The sequence below is a fragment of the Betta splendens genome, chromosome 12 (assembly GCF_900634795.4).
Source record: "Betta splendens chromosome 12, fBetSpl5.4, whole genome shotgun sequence".
NCBI classification, from domain to species: Eukaryota; Metazoa; Chordata; class Actinopteri; order Anabantiformes; family Osphronemidae; genus Betta; species Betta splendens.
The window spans coordinates 11,376,820-11,395,073 of NC_040892.2; the positions used below are offsets into that span (position 1 = coordinate 11,376,820).

An 18,254-nucleotide genomic window follows, 5' to 3' on the forward strand; every position below is an offset into this window, starting at 1 on the left:
CTCACACTCTGTGCCTCTCATCACGCATATTATGGGGCCCCATAATAACAGCATAACACCACAGAGAGGTTTAACTCACTCACACCATGCTTAGCGGCGTCTCAGCCAGTTGTGCTGTGGTCACAGTTTACTAATCAATAACCCGACGCGGCCCGTTTCTTCTCCGCCTCCTTCTTCTCCCAGGACAGTCTAGTTCCGAGCCGTCTGCTCTGCTGAGTGTGCAAATAAAGAAGTTGGGAAAGTGCACCTGAATCCGCCCACTGAGGCCAGTCACAGCGCTGCTTCCTGTCTTTTGTAGGGATGAGTCATAGACGTTTGCTTTTTGTTGGGGAAATCAAAAATATCCTTCCGTCGGCTGGAACTGTGACGCCTGTGGACTGGACGCTGGGTGGGTGCAGGGTGGTCTTACCACTCACACCAGCAGCCTGAAGCACAGCCAAGCGGGCCCGGAGGGAACCTGTCAGTAGACTTCCTCAAGGACAAGGAGGTCATCCAGGTTTACTGCTCCTGTCAGAGGAAGTGGTGGAGTGTGACCAAGAAGTAACAGCTTGTTCCGTCTCTTAATGCTGAGAACTTTCCAGAGAATGAAGGCAACACAAACCGGTTCCGGGATGTGTTGTTTCATGGAAAAGTCCATAAAAGCGCCAGTGTCTGTGACGCAGAGATCAGCTCAGGTCCACTTTGCTGATCGTGGATCAGACTAACCAGCAGCTAAGTGGACTCGTGCCAGACAGACTGTCCCCAGAGCGTCGCTCATGGATTTCACTGGAGTTGAGGGACTCGTTGACCTCATTAGCCTAATTAGCTGCGTGCGGGGAGCTTACAGGTGAATGAAGCCTGGGCTGCAGGGACCTGGTTTGAAGTGTAATGACTAGCGCTAAACATGTATTTGTGTAACGGGGAGATCTGCTGCTCACCCACACAGGGCATTACACAACACATCATGCTTCACCACACTATTGTTACACCGTGATTGTAGTTCAGCCTCCAGCTCACCTGGATGCCAGGTTACCAAACACCTCCCTGCCTCCTGGGGCCCACTCACATGTACAGTATAGCACTTCCACGACGTGAGTCACGAGCTTATACAAGAACCCGTCCCGTGGACTCCGGAGCCGGCATCAGTGTCGCGCTCTCCTCTCTGGACCGGGCTCGCAGATGCCGGGCCCGGCAGCACAGCCGACGGAGCCGTGGCCCGACGCATCAGGCGGCGCTGAGCGAGTGGGAGGACACGTTGCTTTCAAAAGCCGTTGGCCGGGCGGCGTGAGTCAGCAGCTTCTGTCACGTAATGCTCAGAGAGCTTTGTTGTTATCCTACGCCGAGGTGCTGTTTCTGAAGGTGATTAACACCAATTCATTCCCCCGGGGAGAGGATGAGTGGCGTGGCGCATCTCTGCAGCTGTTTAAGCAGCTGGCCCACTCCTGCCGTACCAACAAAAAGCAGCGCGAGCGGCTGCGTATGGGTGGAAATGCATTGATCTGCCAGCACGTTGAACGAATATGCAATTTAAAAATAAAAACACTGCTTTGTTGGAATAATAAGTTGGCGCCGTCTCTGCGCCGCTGCCAGCGCATAATAATCTGTGTTATTAGGATGACTTATTTACATTCATCCAAATTGTTCAATTTCCCAGCTTGTATTGCGCTGCAGGTTTCCTGTGAGCGCCAAAATCTGATTAAACCAGATCAAAAGGTTAATTGAGGTGACATCATAGCTTGTAGAGCAGAGGAGGCGCTTAACAAGATTGCCCACTGATATTTTACACCACTTGGTCCTTGATTGTGCCTCCTTGTCCTGACCTCAAGCAGCTGGGGCCCAGAAGCTGAAGGATGTCAGACACAGACTTGTGAAGGAAAGGGAAAAAGTGAACGTAAAGGATGTATATAAATATACCCTTATAGATAAATATCAAAACATGTGTGGGAAACCTTTAGATCTAATTCACACAGTTTTAATTGTGACCGCGTGAAAGCTCGGTTTGCGTCAGACGACATTTCAACAGATGAAAACTGTGGCTTTAGTAGCGCCTCATGTTTACAACACAGCGCTTAATCATCACCAAATGTAACCAGAAGAGTCAAACCCACAGGTTCCTAAACCATAGACACGAAGGCTGGACTCTATGTTCACCGTCCACACAGTCCCCGTTTCTGATGAAAGCGGTCTCTCACTGCGAAAGAAACTAGTTGGGACAAACAGCAAAGAACTAAAGAAAACACATCACATCATCATGATGTCACAGGCACCACAGGAAGTCCTGCCATGACTTTGTTCAACCTCCATCACCCAGGCTGAGGTTGGTTTTGGCTCAGCAACGGTAATCAATCATCTTCCTGCTGCCCTGAACAGCAACAAGCTCCTCTCCATTGATTATTTTTGTATTTTAAGTGGAAGGACGTTTTTTCCCCATACATCAACACTTGGATTCAATTAATCATCACTGGGATCAATACGTGCTTGTTTATTCAACTCTCTCATGGTTTGCTGTGTAACTAAAACATTTTGATGCTTGAGTTTTGTGAGATGTGATGAAGATAACCTAGTCATTTAGAACTGGTGTCCTCTGGTGTGTGTGAAACCTGATCAAGATGACATGAAGCTCTGAGAGGGTTCTTGTCCAGGGAAGGTTGAATCGTGACCACTGCATCGTCCGATTTATATGAAAATGTGTGAGGACGGTTTGATGCCTTTAGTTTAACTTTAAAAGGGTTTTTGACACCATGTCCAGACTCCTACTGTAGAGGCAAAAAATGTTGGGAACTGATGAATTAATAAGAGTCAATCAAAGGTGTCTTTCTGTTGGTTTATTCTTGCAGGAAGAGAAGTACACAGGAAAAGGTGCAGTTGACCTGCAAGAGTGTAGTTCTGAAACCTCTCTCTCTGTGCCTCCTTTAATATCTCCATTGTTGCTAAGGAGTCAAAAATGTAACAACTCAGTGAAACGTGTAACATACAAAGAACAGAGTGTTCATAGATTTGATCATCTTATGCTAAATGCAATGTTTCATAACACATCGAACAAATAACATTACTCACTGGATTATATATATAAGTTCTATCACAAAAGAAAATACTTTCACATACATGAAATTTCCATTACATTCCCTCCCCTTTGATTATTATTAAGCAACACAGAGTGAACACCGAAACATCAGCATAGCCAAATTCACAAAGATTTTCAGTAGCTATCATCATAAAATGTTCACAGAAAAGGCCAAGAGCTGTTTTTGTAGAAGTGAGAGCACCTCTGATGATAAAGCTTAGCAAAAAGAATAGAACAGTCATTGTTTATGAGAGCATAAGTATCACTATTTACACAAAGTAGTCTTTTTCGGTGTCAGAGTCATCACTAGTATCAGATGAAGTCTCACAGTGTTCTTTGTCCCGTGAGAACAAGTCTGTAGCACAGTCATCGTCAGTCATGGGTGCAACAACACAAAGTATTTCTCAGTCTTTTATTGCTGCGTCACTGCATGTTGTCATGTCCTCGTCCAGAGTGTCAATGCAATAGCGTGCAATTAGAGTGTTACTGTTGATCCGAGCCGTCGTCCTGGCAGACGGCTGGTGGGATCATCATGGTCACTTCTGGTAGTGCCTGAATCCATGAGAGTCCTGTTTCTTCACAACATTTAGCCAATTTGCATTTCAGGGTGCCTTTTCTCTTGTTCTATGGCCCCTCCACTGGCTGTGTGGTAAGCGCAGTGTCTTCTTATGTCGATGCCTAAAAAGAGACCAATTTGGTCAATAGCTTCATTCACAAAATGTGTGCCATTGTCACTGGAGATTCTCTCTGGGACGCCCCATCGGGGCAGTTTTTCAGTTAGCAACGCCTTAGCCACTTAGCTCAATGAAATCCATCATTAGGTATTCAAATGGTCTGGTTGACTGTGGATTTGCTGCTAATGTTTGTTTTTGTTTACGACCCGTGTTGTGTGTATTACAAATCATGCACGCTTGACAGAATTTCTGTGCATAAATGCAAAACCCCTTTGTAAACCAATGTCAGTCAGTGCCGTCACCATGGTACATGATCCAATCCATGCATTAATTTAGCATAATGAGGAAAGAAATGCTTGGCCAAACATGGTTTTCCATAAGGTTCCCACCACACGTCGTTTTGGAACGTTGCTCCACACGTCTTCCAATTTGTTAGTTCCTGTGGAGTTGAAAAAGATTGAAGTGCAGAGAGAGAATCAGGTGGGGGTTGAGGGAGTGATGCAAACAGCAGTCAGAGGGAGTGGTAAAAGTGAAGCTGCCTTAGCAGCTGCATCCGCCCTGCGTTCACCTGTGGAGACAGTCAGATCCTGTCGTGTGCTGTGCACTTGCACACCAGAAACGTTATCATGATGAGAGATGGGTTTACCGTCTGATTTAAGAAAATGTCTGTTTCCACAGAGCTCCAAAATCATGTGTCACACTAAAGGTGAGTGCAACCAGCTCTGCTGCTTGTGCAGAGAGATGAGATGGCAGAGGACCGGAGTGGAGAACATCATGCTCTGTGCAAACTGCATAGTCCACACGAGGAGCACCAGTATCAGGGTCTCTGGAAGCAGATCCATCTGTGAAAGCACAAGATCCGGGTAAGTCAAAGGTGTCTCCAGAAGGTCAGGTCTGGGTGTGCACACCTGCTGGATCGAAGCAAGACAACCGTGGGGTTCACCGTCTTCAGGAGTGTGCAGCAAAGTAGCTGGATTCAGAACAGTGCATGGTTTAACTGATGTCTAAGAGGACGGTGTGGTGTCGTAACCAGCGAGCAGCTGATAGATGAGATGTTTTTTTGTTCAAGCAAGATTAAAGAGACAGAATGAGGAACCATCAGCACAAGATCAGAGCAAGATATCCTACGATGTCTCTAGAGGCCAGAACACACTTTTCAGCAGCTGCCACTGCTCTCAGGCAGCAGGGAGTCCGGCTGCCACAGGGTCAAGTTTAGCAGAAAAGTGAGCGACTGGTCGTAATGTTCCACCATGTTTTTGTAGCAGTACAGATACCATGCACCTGTCTTTTCCATCCACAACCTGAACAAATGGTTGAGTAGGATCTGGAAGACCCAAAGTTGGAGCAGTCTGCAAAGTGAGCTTTAAATTTACAAAGGCTGCCTCTGCCTCAGGAGTCCAGTGAATGTTGTCATGAGATGGCAATGATTTTCCATGAATGAGGGCACTCAAATGTGCTTCGAGGACAGCATATTTGGGAATAAAGTTTTGACAATAAGAACACATTCCCAAGAAAGACATCATTTGTGGCTTTGTGAGCGGCCTTGGGATGGTCTGGATGGCTTCAACTCTTTTGGGTGAGATTGATTTCCCAGCTGCTGTGATAACATGTCCAAGGAAAGTAACTTTTTGCTGGACAAACTAAAGTTTGGACAAGCTAGCTTTGTGGCCTTCAGCAGCTAAATGTTTCAACAAAACCACTGTTTTTCACACTGATTCTGATATTGTGGGACTGCAGATAATGATATCATCCACGTGCTGCAACAAAGCACTTCCCGCAGTAAGTGAAAGGTGTTCAAGACTCCGTCTGAGTGCCTCATTGAAGATGATGGGTGACTCCACGTACCCTTGACACAGCCTGGTCCATGTCCATGTACGGCCTTTGAACTGAAACACAAAGAAGAATCGACTATCTGGATGAACAGGAACACTGAAGAAGGCGTTTGCTAAGTCGACAACTGAAAACCATTGGGCATCAGTGGGCACCTGCGATAACAGGGTGTAAGGATTAGGCACATTATTCACTCTGGGTTGAACTGCAGCATTCACTGCTTGTAGATCCTGAACAAATCTCCACTCAGAGGGTTGATCTTTGTCTCTTTTTCACAGGAAAGATGTGTGTGCAGCAGGGACTAGAGTCACATGATATGATAATGCTTGCTTCTGTCAGTGAGTTAATAACTGGGGTTATGCCGTCTTTAGCTTCCTGTTAGCTTCCTGTCTAAGCGGATATTGTTTAGCACATGGCCTATACAGTATGTGGTCTTGAGTGGTGTATGTATGTATGTATGTATGTATGTATGTATGTATGTATATATATATATATATGAGAGAGGGGGAGGAGGAGGGAGTAGGGAGAGATGAGAGAGCGAGAGAGAGATAGAGAGAGAGAGATAGAGATAGAGATAGAGAGAGAGAGAGAGAGAGAGAGAGATAGAGAGATATATATATATATACATATATATGTGTTGGTGTGGGTGTGTGTGTGGTGTGTGTGTATGTATGTATGTATGTATGTATGTATGTATGTATATATATACATATATATATATATATGTATATATGTATATATATACATATATATGTAAGTATTATATATATATATAAGTTCTATCACAATAGAAAATACTTTCACATACATGAAATTTCCATTACACCTACACAGAAACTAGTTCAAGCTGAAGAAGTCTTCATTTTATGTCATAAAGTCACTGTTTTCACTTTCACTTTTTTTTCACTAAATAAATAGAACTGCATTTCCAAAAAAGTAGCAAACAAACATTCCAGTCTTGTTCTAGACGTTAGGCAGACTCCTCTCCTGCACATGCTTATCCTCTATCTCATTAATGCTTGCACAGTTGGATTGGTTTTGCAGATTCATCATCAATGTGGACAGCGTTCATCCTCAGCCAAATATGCAGTCTGTCCAACAATCGCTCTAGTCCCCACAGGTTTGATTTTACTAATTGAGTTGGCAGCTTAACGTTTATGAATTTTTCCAATAAGATGCTCAGTCAGTCAAGTGCGTAGCTGAAAGCCACACAATCACAGTCTTGCCGGAGCTTTTGCTTAATGACAACTAGAGACTTGACTGTGTTTTTCACAGAGGCCTGTGCCAGACAGGAGGGTCTGTTTCATTTTTCCAGCTTGTGGCCTTTGTCCTGCTTATTTCACCGATTTAAACAGTTTACCGTCTTTGGATCAAACACAGTTTTATAGTCTATAGCTTTATATGCACAAGTTTCTTTGAGTGCTCCTTTGCTTACAATAAACCAGGAAAACGTGTAGGAACACACAGAATGTTACATACAAAGGACTGCAATGTGTGTGGGACGTTTATAGCTGAAGCTATTTTTATTGGACCTTTTACAAGAGGTAAACGATGAATGGAGTTTTCTTCAGGGCAAGAGCCTGTAAAGTGTTCCAGCATTTACTTACTTCACAATAACTGCCATTCTCAACTGAATTTATGATTCCTCATTTTCCCTCATACATTAGGTTTCTGTTGTACTGGGATTTGACTGTTTGGGTTAATACTGTCTCTAAATGATAAAATAAGTTATCACGTCACTGGCAGAATAGTCACACCTTGAGGTGTTTGCAAACCTGAAATCACAACTTTCCTCTCATTCCCCTCACTATAACTTTGGAAACGCTTCAGCAGCAATTAAATGTGAATTAAGTGTGTCTGTAATTTATTTGGGATCAACGTCAGAATAGTCAGAAACACAATTTATATCTCTTATAATGCTCCAGGCACATACAGTGTCAGTTATACATAACATACTGTTTACTAGTGGTTCTTAGGGACTAGGACTGACTGTAAAGACAACCTACTTAAAATTTTATATTTGATGATATTCAAAGCAAAGTATAGTATAAAGCAAAATCAAGTTAATAGTGTTACAAAGTTATTATTTTCATCTCAGAAAATAAACAACGCTTCTTCTGGTAGTTTTTAATCGGAGAGAAAAGTTTAGAAAAATTCAATAAAAATACGTCCTTAAACGGGAAGGCGGAACAAAACCGGAAACGCGTGTCGATGACGTCACAGTTAAAAACAAAAACAACTCTCTTACGGCGTTTATTGTTATTTCTCTGGCTGCTTGTTCTGTTTATTGCCCTAACAACGTATATCTCGTCTCTACTCTTCGTCTTCATGGTGAGAATAAACACATTTCAATATATGTAAATATCCAAGTGGAAATTTTAGACCAGCCGCGTTTCTACCGTCGTTGTTCGATGCCAGTATGTATTAGCTCATGCTAACGGTGTTGCTCAACTTCAGGCTAAACGTGAAGTTGCCATTTTTAGCTCACCTCGTGCCGTGTTTTCGCGTTTCTTACAGTTTGGAGCTTGAAACAGAAGCCGTAGTTTACTGGTAACAGCTCGGCAGTGGTACCTCAGCAACTATGGCTCAGCAGAGAGGAGTCAACAGCCTGCAGTTCAACCAGGACCAGAGTAAGCTAACAGCTGGGCACAGCCTCTTTATGCCTTCACGTCTCCCAGCTGCGAGCGATATATAATCAGAGCATCACACACACAAGCCAAGTAAACGTCAACTAATATATGCAGATTTAATTAAAATGTGCCACGAAATGTTTAAAAAAGCATCTGGTAGAAATGAGAGACACCCCATTGTCATATATTTATCCAGTTTTTCTGGTGACCTGCTTGGTCTCCTCAAGATTTGCTTTGTCTTTTTTCTCACAAGGCTGTTTCTGCTGTGCTATGGAGACAGGGGTCAGGATCTACAACGTGGAGCCCCTGATGGAGAAGGGTCACCTCGGTACTAAAGTGTTTCAGTTGGATTGACGTTTTTGTCTTTTAGTTACATGTCAATAACACCTTTTGTCTGTTTGTTGTTAGACCATGAGCAGGTAGGCAGTGTGGCGCTGTGCTCCATGCTGCACCGATCCAACCTGTTGGCCGTAGTTGGAGGAGGAGTAAATCCCAAATTCTCAGAAATATCTGGTAAATCAAAGTAACTCATTACAACTTAATTTACCCTGGGACCTGTGGGGAGCTAAGGTAACCAAATTTAATCTGACTATAAGAATGGGCTTAATTTGAGATTGCCCTGCTTTGGTTTCCTGTCAGTGCTGATCTGGGACGACGCCCGGGAATCTCGCGACCCCAAAGAGAAGCTGGTGTTGGAGTTCACCTTTACCAAACCTGTTCTTGCCGTTCGCATGAGGCATGACAAGTAGGTAGACTCCCACCACTGGCTTTACTTTTAGTCACTCACCCAAAGTACCATGAGGTATCAGTGTGGTTTCCTTTATGCTTTCAGGATCATCATTGTGTTAAAGAACAGGATCTATGTGTACAGTTTTCCAGACAACCCTGTTAAACTCTTTGAGTTTGACACTAGAGATAATCCAAAAGGTAGAGTTTCTTTGTCTGAATGTTTTTATTCAGTTCTTGGTTACTGTCTACTGCATTTACTAACAAATCATATCTAATAATTCTTTATTAAATGGAATATCAATTTATTAATCGAAAGTAATTGAATTAAGTACTACAGTAACTACAGTTAATATTGCTATCAGTCAATGGATTGACCAGTGAAGTATTAATCATTGCTGCTCTAAATCCAACTCTTTACAATCTCCAGGATTGTGTGATTTATGTCCCAGTCTGGAGAAGCAGTTGCTGGTGTTTCCCGGTCATAAATGTGGCAGCCTGCAGCTGGTTGTAAGTTAACATAGACAAAAAAATAAAAACACAAATTAGTCAAAAAAAATTTAAACTCAAGAAAGACACGTATTTTTTTTTAGGACTTGTCTAACACCAAACCTGGTACCTCGTCGGCGCCTTTTACTATTAACGCCCACCAAAGTGAGATCGCTTGTGTGGCACTGAACCAGCCCGGCAGCGTGGCGGCTTCGGCCTCACGCAAAGGAACACTCATTCGCCTTTTCGACACGACAACCAGAGACAAGCTGGTAGAGCTGCGCAGAGGAACCGATCCAGCAACCCTTTACTGGTATTCGCTGATTCACAGATACTGCGGTTATGTGTGTGGGGTGGGTTGGTGTTTGGCATTATGTGGTTCACGTGTTTGCACAACATACAAATACAAATTCCCATCTTCCTTCACTTTTACTATGTAAAATTAATCATGATTGACAGTTGGACATATTGTCATAGTTGGTGATTAGTCAGGTACATATCACCCAGTGACAAGTTCAGTTCACTCAGGGGGACTAAACTCGTGTAAAGGTTGGTTAATTAGCCCCATTGTAAATGTCAGTTCAGGCTCAGCCAGTGTGTGACATTTTGTGCTTCAGATTATTTGGGGGGGTGAATAAGTGGTTTGACATTCCTTTCAAACCAGTTAATAAGTTTCATTAGCTACTGTATTGGTGAACTTAAAAAAACCCAAGGAAAATCGAGATTAAACCACTGGAGCGAAGACGTGTGAAAATGAGACAGAAGATGTGTGATTCATGAGAACTAGTTTCCATCCCACACCTTAACAACACATTTACCTTGATGTGCTGTGGAAAACGATTTCCCTTGTGTCACCATGACTTGGGGGTGCGCAGGCTCCCATGTCAGGTCAACACGAGTAGCGTTGCACTCAGGGATCTAAGGGGCTGCGTCAAATGTCATCTGTGGTTCTGCACCAAACATTCAAGTAGTGTTGTTTCTTAGTAAATTACACTGAATTAATCATTAAACTTGATCTGCTTCGTAAAGCTGTGCAGCGGTAGACTCTGTTTACCACAGCTCGGGCTCTGACAGTGCTTCCTTGTGCTTGGTTTGCTCTCTACAGCATCAACTTCAGCCACGACTCGTCGTTTCTCTGTGCCTCCAGTGACAAAGGCACAGTTCACATCTTTGCACTCAAAGATACCAAACTAAACCGCCGCTCTGCGTAAGATGGCCTCATTGTTGTTTCATGAAGTCACTTCTCTTTTGCCTTTTAACAGCTGGCATGTTACTAATGCGTGTCTCTACATGGTCCCCCACAGCCTGGCGCGCGTTGGGAAGGTGGGTCCTGTCATTGGTCAATATGTGGACAGCCAGTGGTCGCTGGCCAGCTTCACCGTTCCAGCTGAATGTGCCTGTATCTGTGCTTTTGGGAAGAACACGTCCAAGAACGTCAACTCTGTCATTGGTGAGGAAACTCAGCACAGTGTGCAGCATTCACTCCTTAGTGGTACATGATGTAGGTCAGGAGATAAACTTTAAACTATGGGGCTCTTTTAAGAATTATCGTGAAATCTAAATTCTAGCATAACTATGGTTTTTGTAAAGGTTTAAAGAAAATTGGTCTCAGACTCAACAGTGTGATGTCATGTGATGTACAGAACATGTCTTCATCAATCATAAATCAAAACATGATTATCAGAATAACACTGACAGATGACCATTAGTGGGTTGTTTGGTTATTGTTAATAAAATCGGATCAACCCACACAGGCCTGATGAATCAGATTAGTTCAGTTACTGGGTTGTGAATAATGAACTACCCATCTCATCCTTTCAACATAATAATAGTTTTCTTGACTTTCTTTCCTCCTGCAGCCATATGTGTGGACGGGACCTTCCATAAATACGTGTTCACCCCTGATGGAAACTGCAACCGAGAAGCCTTCGATGTATATCTGGATATATGTGACGATGATGATTTCTGAGGTCACAGCGATAGAGAGGGAGGCAGCGAGAACAGTGTAGAAGCATGACTGGATAAAACCAGGGTGAGGAGGCCAGCAATGGGAGCTAATCATGACTGTTCTGTTCTGGAGATGGTGGGAACAAGGCCTGGGCCGCGTGGAGAGACTTTATCCACTGTGTTTGTCAAGAGTTGAATGTAGCAGTAAGAATATACATACACTTTTGCATTGGCCTGTAACCTGTAACTTTGTGAGTCTGATAGTCATATTATGCAAAAGGTCCATAATTGACTAAAACACTTGGAAGGAAATGGCCACGCCACACAGTAGAAGAATAGAAGAAGAATCAGGCCAAAACCACAAGAAGTGTTAAATAAGATGAACATAAAACTAGATAAAATCAAAAGCAAGTCCAATCATTTGATGGTGTATGTTCAAAAGAAATTGAACTTTTATAAAAATGTGTATAAAGTCTCTGGTCTTGTTTTAACCTATGTGAAGGTTCTAGATTGTCCTCAGAGCCTGCTGTCTGCAGCAGGTGGATCCAACTGGCAACGCATGACTTCAACACGCTGGCCAATCAGAACAGTGAGATGAGGGGACACTGGAGCATAAATGAGCCTTTTTAGTCTTTGAGATGTCCACTTGGACTCAGATGAGCTGATTTTGCATGTAAACCGCGGTGTGAATTGTTGGCAAAAGGAATAAACACAATCAGTGATTTAACTTTTTGCATTAAGAAAGTTGTATTTACTTTTGTCACTTTGAAAATAAACTGAATATGGATTTTGCTTTGGAACTTTTGCCAACAACTTTCTGGCTGTCGTACAAACGGGAGCGCCTCATTTTCCAGCTGGCCTGTTTTCACTCTGCAGATGTTCCTCCAGATGCAGCACATCCTCATCGTGACACCCACTTTTTCATTAAATGTTGCTGAAAGCTACTGAAACCACCCTGAACCTGGACTGATTTTACCTTTTCCTCACATTTTTCCTGATATGTCCAAGTTTGCTTTTAGTCTCTGCTGCTGGTTTACGTCGTCACCATTTGTCAGTCATACAAGTGGGATGATGTTCAGCTGTGATGAGTCACATTAGAAAACAACCAAAGACGTGCACTGTAAATATGTTGCTTGTGAATTTACTACTACATGCTTTACTTGTGTGGGTTTGCTGAAATAATATGATTAATCATTTACTCTTATTTAGGTCAGTTGGATTTTCACTATTTACTTTGTTACATTGGCAGTGATGAAAATTCATGTACATCAAGTGGAACTACTAACATGTGTTTCACATATTTCAGTTCTTTTGAATGAAAAGTTTTAATGTTTGTTTATTCACACAAACAATATCAATTTAACCCAAGCATGTGTCCTGTATGGTGTCACCATAGTTTTAATCATATCATTTTGTGGTTAAGTATTTCAGCTTACATTTATTGTTTATGCGGTGGTCATTTTGTGCCCATTTCACTTGGTTCATGTTAACAACAAGGACCTTTGACCTTTCTGGCCCTCGAGCCCCTCTTATTGTTGGGTCCATCAGTAACGTTAACTTTGTGTTTCTGAATAAAAGGTTGGTGGATCAACAGGTCACTACAAAAACAAACATGGACCTTACTAAATAAAGAGCTTGAAGTGGTTTTGCATAAGAGCCTCATAGTGAAGTCATCCCATCATTTCTGTTGATACAAGCCATTTACAGTGTTAAACACTCATCTCCAGCTATTGATTAGCTAAAGAGTAATTTAAAATCATGTGAAATGATCAGTAATTGAATTAAATATTTCTGTAATTCTAAATTTAAAGATTTGCTATTTATGAGCTTAGAAAACTGTATATTCTAAAACAACACCTTGAGGTTTTAGACCGGGTGACTTGGCTTTTGGCCTAAAGCATCATTAAGTAAATCGGTGCTTCACTATTTTGTGTGTCTGTGTTCAGCAATCTCTGCTTGCATCCTTTCATGCTGGTTGTGTAAGATATGAACACAGTGTATCTATCCAGGAGATAAAGTCACCTGATTGTGCCATCTGAAGAAGGACATCACGATTCACCAGGATTTATTAGAACTCTGCAAGTCCTATGGCTCCGAGACACTTCATTTCCTCTTCACTGTCCTGTCTTCTATTTACAGTATTACACTATTAGACACGGCGTTTTTGTCCCTTACACACGTAAATTATTGGAATTTTATTTTTACTTGCATCATCTTAACTGCAACTTAAAAAAAGTTTGTTGTTGTTTGCTCTGAAACAAAACACAAAACAATCAATTATTTGTAATTATTCAGCGCCCTCTGCTGGTCAAACAATGTTACATATGCGGTGAATCTGTACATCTTACAAAATTTGGATAACAACTAATTCTTTCATTATAGCTCAGTGTCTTACTAACGTTTAGGAGGTCCATTAAGTTCTAGTAAGGACCACTTAAATTAACATTTTTAAGGAAGATCAAGATAGCACAAAAAGTAGTTACTTCTGTTCTGCTGTCAAATTTTCCATTTTCTTTACATTCTCACATACAAAGTTGTTTTTAAACATGTATAGGTGGATTCTTTGAAGAAGAACCCATCACATGCCTCTTAGTTCCTTGAAGCTGCCTGTTCCTCAAACTTCCCTTTTCATTTCTCAGTCAGAACCTGTTGATCTTTTACGTGTCGCGCCTGACAACTCCAAGAGGACGAGACGTTCAAAGAGTCCTGAAAGGTTGTGACGCTTTCACTGGGAAGCGGAAGAATCAAACATCTCCATGGTCTCCACAACGAGCGACAGATGATCCAGAAACGAGTTGACCGACACTCTGAGGATGCGAGCTTCATCCGCGCTCCACCGCCTGAAAAACAGCAGCACGCGGGTTGAACACACAGGACGCAGGCACGCGTGCAGCTCGTACAGGGTTCCTTACACGGACAACGTGCTGTCGGACACGGACAGTTCCTTGCTGATGCCACCTTTTCTCGGCTCTCTGTCTGGCGACAAAGAGCGCAGGGCAATCAGGGCCTCTCGAGGCGACGGGAACGGGACGTCCAGAGAGCTGAAGGACGCTCAGGGAAACGACAGTGTTCAAGAACGGCCAGAACCTAGAGTCATTCTCATTCTCCATAATGTCAAAGGGCCAAATCTGACACGAGAGTAAACAGATACCAATGCACAGCTGCTTTTTACCTTTTATAAATCATTTGATTGCTTTCACTCTAAAACAAACTTACAAACTAGAAAATAATCTAAAACTATGCTTTTTTAGACCTTTATAAACAGCGACAGGACATTTAAAACCAGCCACCGTGCTTTGCAAACCCCGCCAGTCATTTCAGTGTTACTCAAACCGATTATCGCTGTGGTTCTGACAATGTGCTTACAGCTGAGCGGACTTTGTGACAAAGATAAATGCTCAGGGAGACTATGAAAGGATACAACTCCAGTTTGCCTGTTTCGTGGTTTGTTTCTGCATCTACCGCCGCCATCTTGGATGCTGTTATGTCTTCTTCCCGTGTGTTAGAACAGACCCGGTGATGCTGAAGTGATGCCCCTAGCGGCCGGGTGCATCACTGCAGGTTACACGCTACAAAAAAAACAACGAAACCTTAGCTTATAGAGAGTCCAGCTGGGACGTCAAGTTTTAACAGAAAGTGACAAGAGGCTGCAGGAACCGAAACAGACAGACAGACAGACAGACAGACAGACAGACAGACAGACAGACAGACAGACAGACAGACAGACAGACAGACAGACAGACAGACAGACAGACAGACAGACAGACAGACAGACAGAGACAGACAGACAGACAGACAGAGAAGTTTTAACATTAACCATAAAAGTCAGAACAGGAAACTTCTATTCTTATAACGTTATACTATGAAAATAAATCTTGACAGCTTGAGAATTTAGAGAAGTTAAATGTGTTCAAATTAGTTTCTCGTTACAGTGTATATTTCTTTATACTTTGACTTCACTAACGACATAAGTTCTGTCCATCCATCTAAGAAATAAATTAAGTCACTAATTTCAGTTCTTCACTAAACTGTGATCACCCTGTGTTTAACAGGGGAATAAATGGAGTCGTGCCACTTCTTGCCCTTTCCTCTGTGGCTTTTGTTTGATGAGGTAAATGTGCTGGAAGCGAATGTAATAAAAACTAAAGCGTGAGACGTGGGAGATGTTTATCAGCGTCTATTGGCCTTCGGGCTAATGAAACCAGTGAAGCTTTACTGGTTCCTGTGAGAATCCAGGGAACAGTGGAAACAAACACTCTGAAAAGACACAGATAAGACTCAGATTTAACTGTGACAGTGTTGAAGAAAGGAGAGTGATGGAGTCCTGACTTCCATAATTCACAGATCTGAATCCAGGTGATGGTCTGGGCAAGAGAGTGAAGGTGCCTATAAAAATACAATAAACTCTGGTTTATTAAAAAAAATCTTAATAATCGTTTTCTACCAAAAAAACGTTTGCCATTCTCAAAGTTAACTGACAGAATTCAGGAATTCTCCGTAAAACTGCACAAAATCCTGCTTTATGAGGCACATGTGGACACATCTGGACAATAGTACAACAGACAGATCCGTAGTCACTTTGCTGATCACTTCTTGTTTGTGCCGAATCTGAAGTTTCTACTTCACTGAGCTTCAGCACAGGAAATGGACGTGCCTAGAATAAGAAGAGGACGCATCCGTTTCCCACCTGTGCTGCTATTTTAGAGAAATAACGACATAATTAACAGTTTTTAACAGCTGACAAATAGAGGTTAAAGTTTCCCTTTAAAACATATTGTTTTTTCAGTGTTGAAACATGTTTTACGCCGAATATCCTAATTTAACTGATTACTGTGCTAAAACAAACAAACCTCCGCGTCTCGTATGACGTCACCGCTCCTCGGAAAGTCCGCGCTTCTCACGTTCTGTGTGGAAATATCCAGTTTCCTCCGCCAGTTAATTAAGCCCATGAATAAACCATTATCTGGGGGTTCTGTCTGGCGGGGCAGCACCGGCCCAGCTGCTGCGGCTTTAAATACCAGCCGGAGAAGCTCGGGAACCAAACCGAACCTGAACCTCACCGACACCATCATGATGATGCCCGCTCTGCTCCTGCTGCTCGCCTTCAGCTCCGTCGCCTGCTTCCAGATGCCGCCGGAGGAGGCTGCTCCCCGCCGGGCCCGGTTCTCTGCGAACAGCCCCGGTGAGTCCGGTTCTGTTTCTCCATCACCCCGTGATGAACAGGGCGATCTCTAATTGTCTCTGTACATCAACACTGTGCTTTTACTGTGTTTAGTCTTCATTCAAAGGCCGTACGTTTAAAGGCTGCTTTATTCTGGGACGCGCTCGTCTGCAGGTGACGTCGCCAGGTGTCTGAACGGCGCCGTGGCCGTGGGCTGCGAGTTCTTCTCCTGTCTGGAGAACTCCACCTGCGACACTGACGGCATGCACGAGATCTGCGAGCTCTTCCTGCACTCAGCTGCCACCTTCAACACAGAGGTCGGTCCGTTGATCACTGCCTGCGCTGCTGCTCGTCCACATCTCTGACCGCTGTATTCTGCAGGGGAAGACCTTCGTCAAGAAGAGTCTGCACTGCATCTCCCAGAGCATCTCCGAAAAGGTGGCCCACACCATCCGCCGCTGTAACATCTTCCAGAGGATGATTGCTGAGGTGCGTTCTCTCGCGCAAGCTGCAGCGACAGCGCGTGCTTCTCCTCTCACTCGCTGCATGTTTTTTTCTTTTCTAAAGGTGCAAGAGGAGTGTTACACCAAATTTGATATCTGCACCGTTGCTCGTACCAACCCTGACGCCATCGGAGAAGTGGTGCAGGTGCCGACCCATTTCCCCAACAGGTGAGGACTGACGCTGCACACACACACACACACACACACACACACACACACACACACACACACACACACACACACACACACACACACACACACACACACACACAGGTTTGAGCTGAGCTATGCTCCTCCTCCATTATCCCAGATACTACACCACGATGCTGCAGACCCTGCAGGCCTGCGATAAGGACACCGTTGCCGTGGTGAGGGACGGCCTGGTCGCCAGGCTAGGCCCTGACATGGAGACTTTCCTCCAGCTCGTCCAGAACCAGCCCTGCGCCACCGACTCCGATGCCGCCGCCTACAGCGACCCGTCCAGCTGGAGAAACATGCCGGTGCTGAACATCCAGCCCGGCTTCAGAGGCCGAGATCCGACCCACCTGTTTGCCAGGAGGTCTCTGGACGACAGTGACGCTGACAAATAGAGGTCCCTACGCCGACGCACTAGCACGATCCCTTCTCTCTGATTTCCCTTTGCAGTCACAACATCTATATCTGGAGCGATTATTACATGTGTTAATATTGTTGTTAGTATTTAGGGGGGCTGCTGCGTCCATCAACCAACTACCTGATGTTACACACAAGCTTAGCTGAGCAAACTGTGTTACAGACATTTGAGAACACCCTAACTTATAACTATTTATTGTCTTGAACCAGTTAATGCTGATATTTAAAGTACTGGGAGGCGTCACTGGCGGCTTCATGCAGGTCGTGGAGCTGAGATGTGACTGGAACCTGAATGCAACACTGTGTTAGGAATAAACCCAATTATATGACTCATTTGACTCACGGGATTTTTCTTTCTGATGTGTGAATTACGTAATAAAAATGTGATATATATTAAATATATATTAAAAATATGAATACAGACCATATATATTAAAAATATATACCAGTTATATATATGTATATATACACACTCTATTCTCACCCTCCGCGGGTGGTCTCATCCACTTTCCAAGCTCGGGTCCTCTACCAGAGGCCAGGGAGCTTGAGGGTTCTGCGCAGTATCCTTGCTGTTCCTAGGACTGCACTTTTCTGGACTGAGATTTCGGATGTTTTTCCAGGGATCTGTCGTAGCCACTC

At 43.6% G+C, this 18,254-nt stretch overlaps 3 protein-coding genes and 1 long non-coding RNA gene across 4 annotated transcripts; 2 read left to right on the forward strand and 2 right to left on the reverse strand.

Annotated features, from left to right (window-relative positions):
- Positions 1-2,764: 2,764 nt before the first annotated feature.
- LOC129604923 (uncharacterized) lies at positions 2,765-8,173 on the reverse strand. The gene is made up of 3 exons (XR_008696271.1): positions 8,036-8,173; positions 5,563-5,603; positions 2,765-3,721 (listed from the first exon to the last, which is right to left on the reverse strand). It is a non-coding gene; the product is annotated as an uncharacterized LOC129604923 (long non-coding RNA).
- Positions 7,853-12,066, forward strand: wdr45 (WD repeat domain 45). Its single transcript, XM_029169268.3, has 11 exons — positions 7,853-7,878; positions 8,065-8,177; positions 8,431-8,505; positions 8,586-8,690; positions 8,817-8,922; positions 9,010-9,104; positions 9,334-9,413; positions 9,497-9,705; positions 10,498-10,599; positions 10,697-10,842; positions 11,252-12,066. Exons 2-11 carry the CDS (start codon positions 8,129-8,131, stop codon positions 11,359-11,361), a joined length of 1,077 nt encoding a protein of 358 aa, XP_029025101.1. The 5' UTR covers positions 7,853-7,878; positions 8,065-8,128; the 3' UTR covers positions 11,362-12,066.
- A 1,321-nt stretch (positions 12,067-13,387) lies between these two features.
- On the reverse strand, positions 13,388-14,919 carry LOC114867010 (EKC/KEOPS complex subunit LAGE3). The gene is made up of 3 exons (XM_029169318.3): positions 14,761-14,919; positions 14,252-14,380; positions 13,388-14,179 (listed from the first exon to the last, which is right to left on the reverse strand). Exons 1-3 carry the CDS (start codon positions 14,808-14,810, stop codon positions 14,065-14,067), a joined length of 294 nt encoding a protein of 97 aa, XP_029025151.1. The 5' UTR covers positions 14,811-14,919; the 3' UTR covers positions 13,388-14,064.
- Positions 14,920-16,210: 1,291 nt separating this feature from the next.
- Positions 16,211-17,948, forward strand: stc1l (stanniocalcin 1, like). The gene is made up of 5 exons (XM_029169276.3): positions 16,211-16,521; positions 16,675-16,817; positions 16,882-16,989; positions 17,068-17,171; positions 17,314-17,948. The coding sequence occupies exons 1-5, from the start codon at positions 16,287-16,289 to the stop codon at positions 17,591-17,593; spliced, it is 870 nt and encodes a 289-aa protein (XP_029025109.2). The 5' UTR covers positions 16,211-16,286; the 3' UTR covers positions 17,594-17,948.
- The last annotated feature ends 306 nt before the right edge of the window (positions 17,949-18,254 follow it).

What these genes read in the sequence shown, in the direction of transcription:
- wdr45 (XM_029169268.3), top strand. Translation starts at nt 8,129, where the DNA reads ATGGCTCAGCAGAGAGGAGTCAACAGCCTGCAGTTCAACCAGGACCAG. An exon ending in CACTAGAGATAATCCAAAAG is followed by an intron (nt 9,105 to 9,333) that starts GTAGAGTTTCTT and finishes TACAATCTCCAG; the next exon opens with GATTGTGTGATTTATGTCCC. An exon ending in GAACGTCAACTCTGTCATTG is followed by an intron (nt 10,843 to 11,251) that starts GTGAGGAAACTC and finishes TTCCTCCTGCAG; the next exon opens with CCATATGTGTGGACGGGACC.
- LOC114867010 (XM_029169318.3), bottom strand. Translation starts at nt 14,810, where the DNA reads ATGGCGGCGGTAGATGCAGAAACAAACCACGAAACAGGCAAACTGGAG. An exon ending in GAAACAGGCAAACTGGAGTT is followed by an intron (nt 14,381 to 14,760) that starts GTATCCTTTCAT and finishes AGCGTCCTTCAG; the next exon opens with CTCTCTGGACGTCCCGTTCC. An exon ending in TCCGACAGCACGTTGTCCGT is followed by an intron (nt 14,180 to 14,251) that starts GTAAGGAACCCT and finishes GCTGTTTTTCAG; the next exon opens with GCGGTGGAGCGCGGATGAAG.
- stc1l (XM_029169276.3), top strand. Translation starts at nt 16,287, where the DNA reads ATGAATAAACCATTATCTGGGGGTTCTGTCTGGCGGGGCAGCACCGGC. An exon ending in TCCAGAGGATGATTGCTGAG is followed by an intron (nt 16,990 to 17,067) that starts GTGCGTTCTCTC and finishes TCTTTTCTAAAG; the next exon opens with GTGCAAGAGGAGTGTTACAC. An exon ending in CCGACCCATTTCCCCAACAG is followed by an intron (nt 17,172 to 17,313) that starts GTGAGGACTGAC and finishes CCATTATCCCAG; the next exon opens with ATACTACACCACGATGCTGC.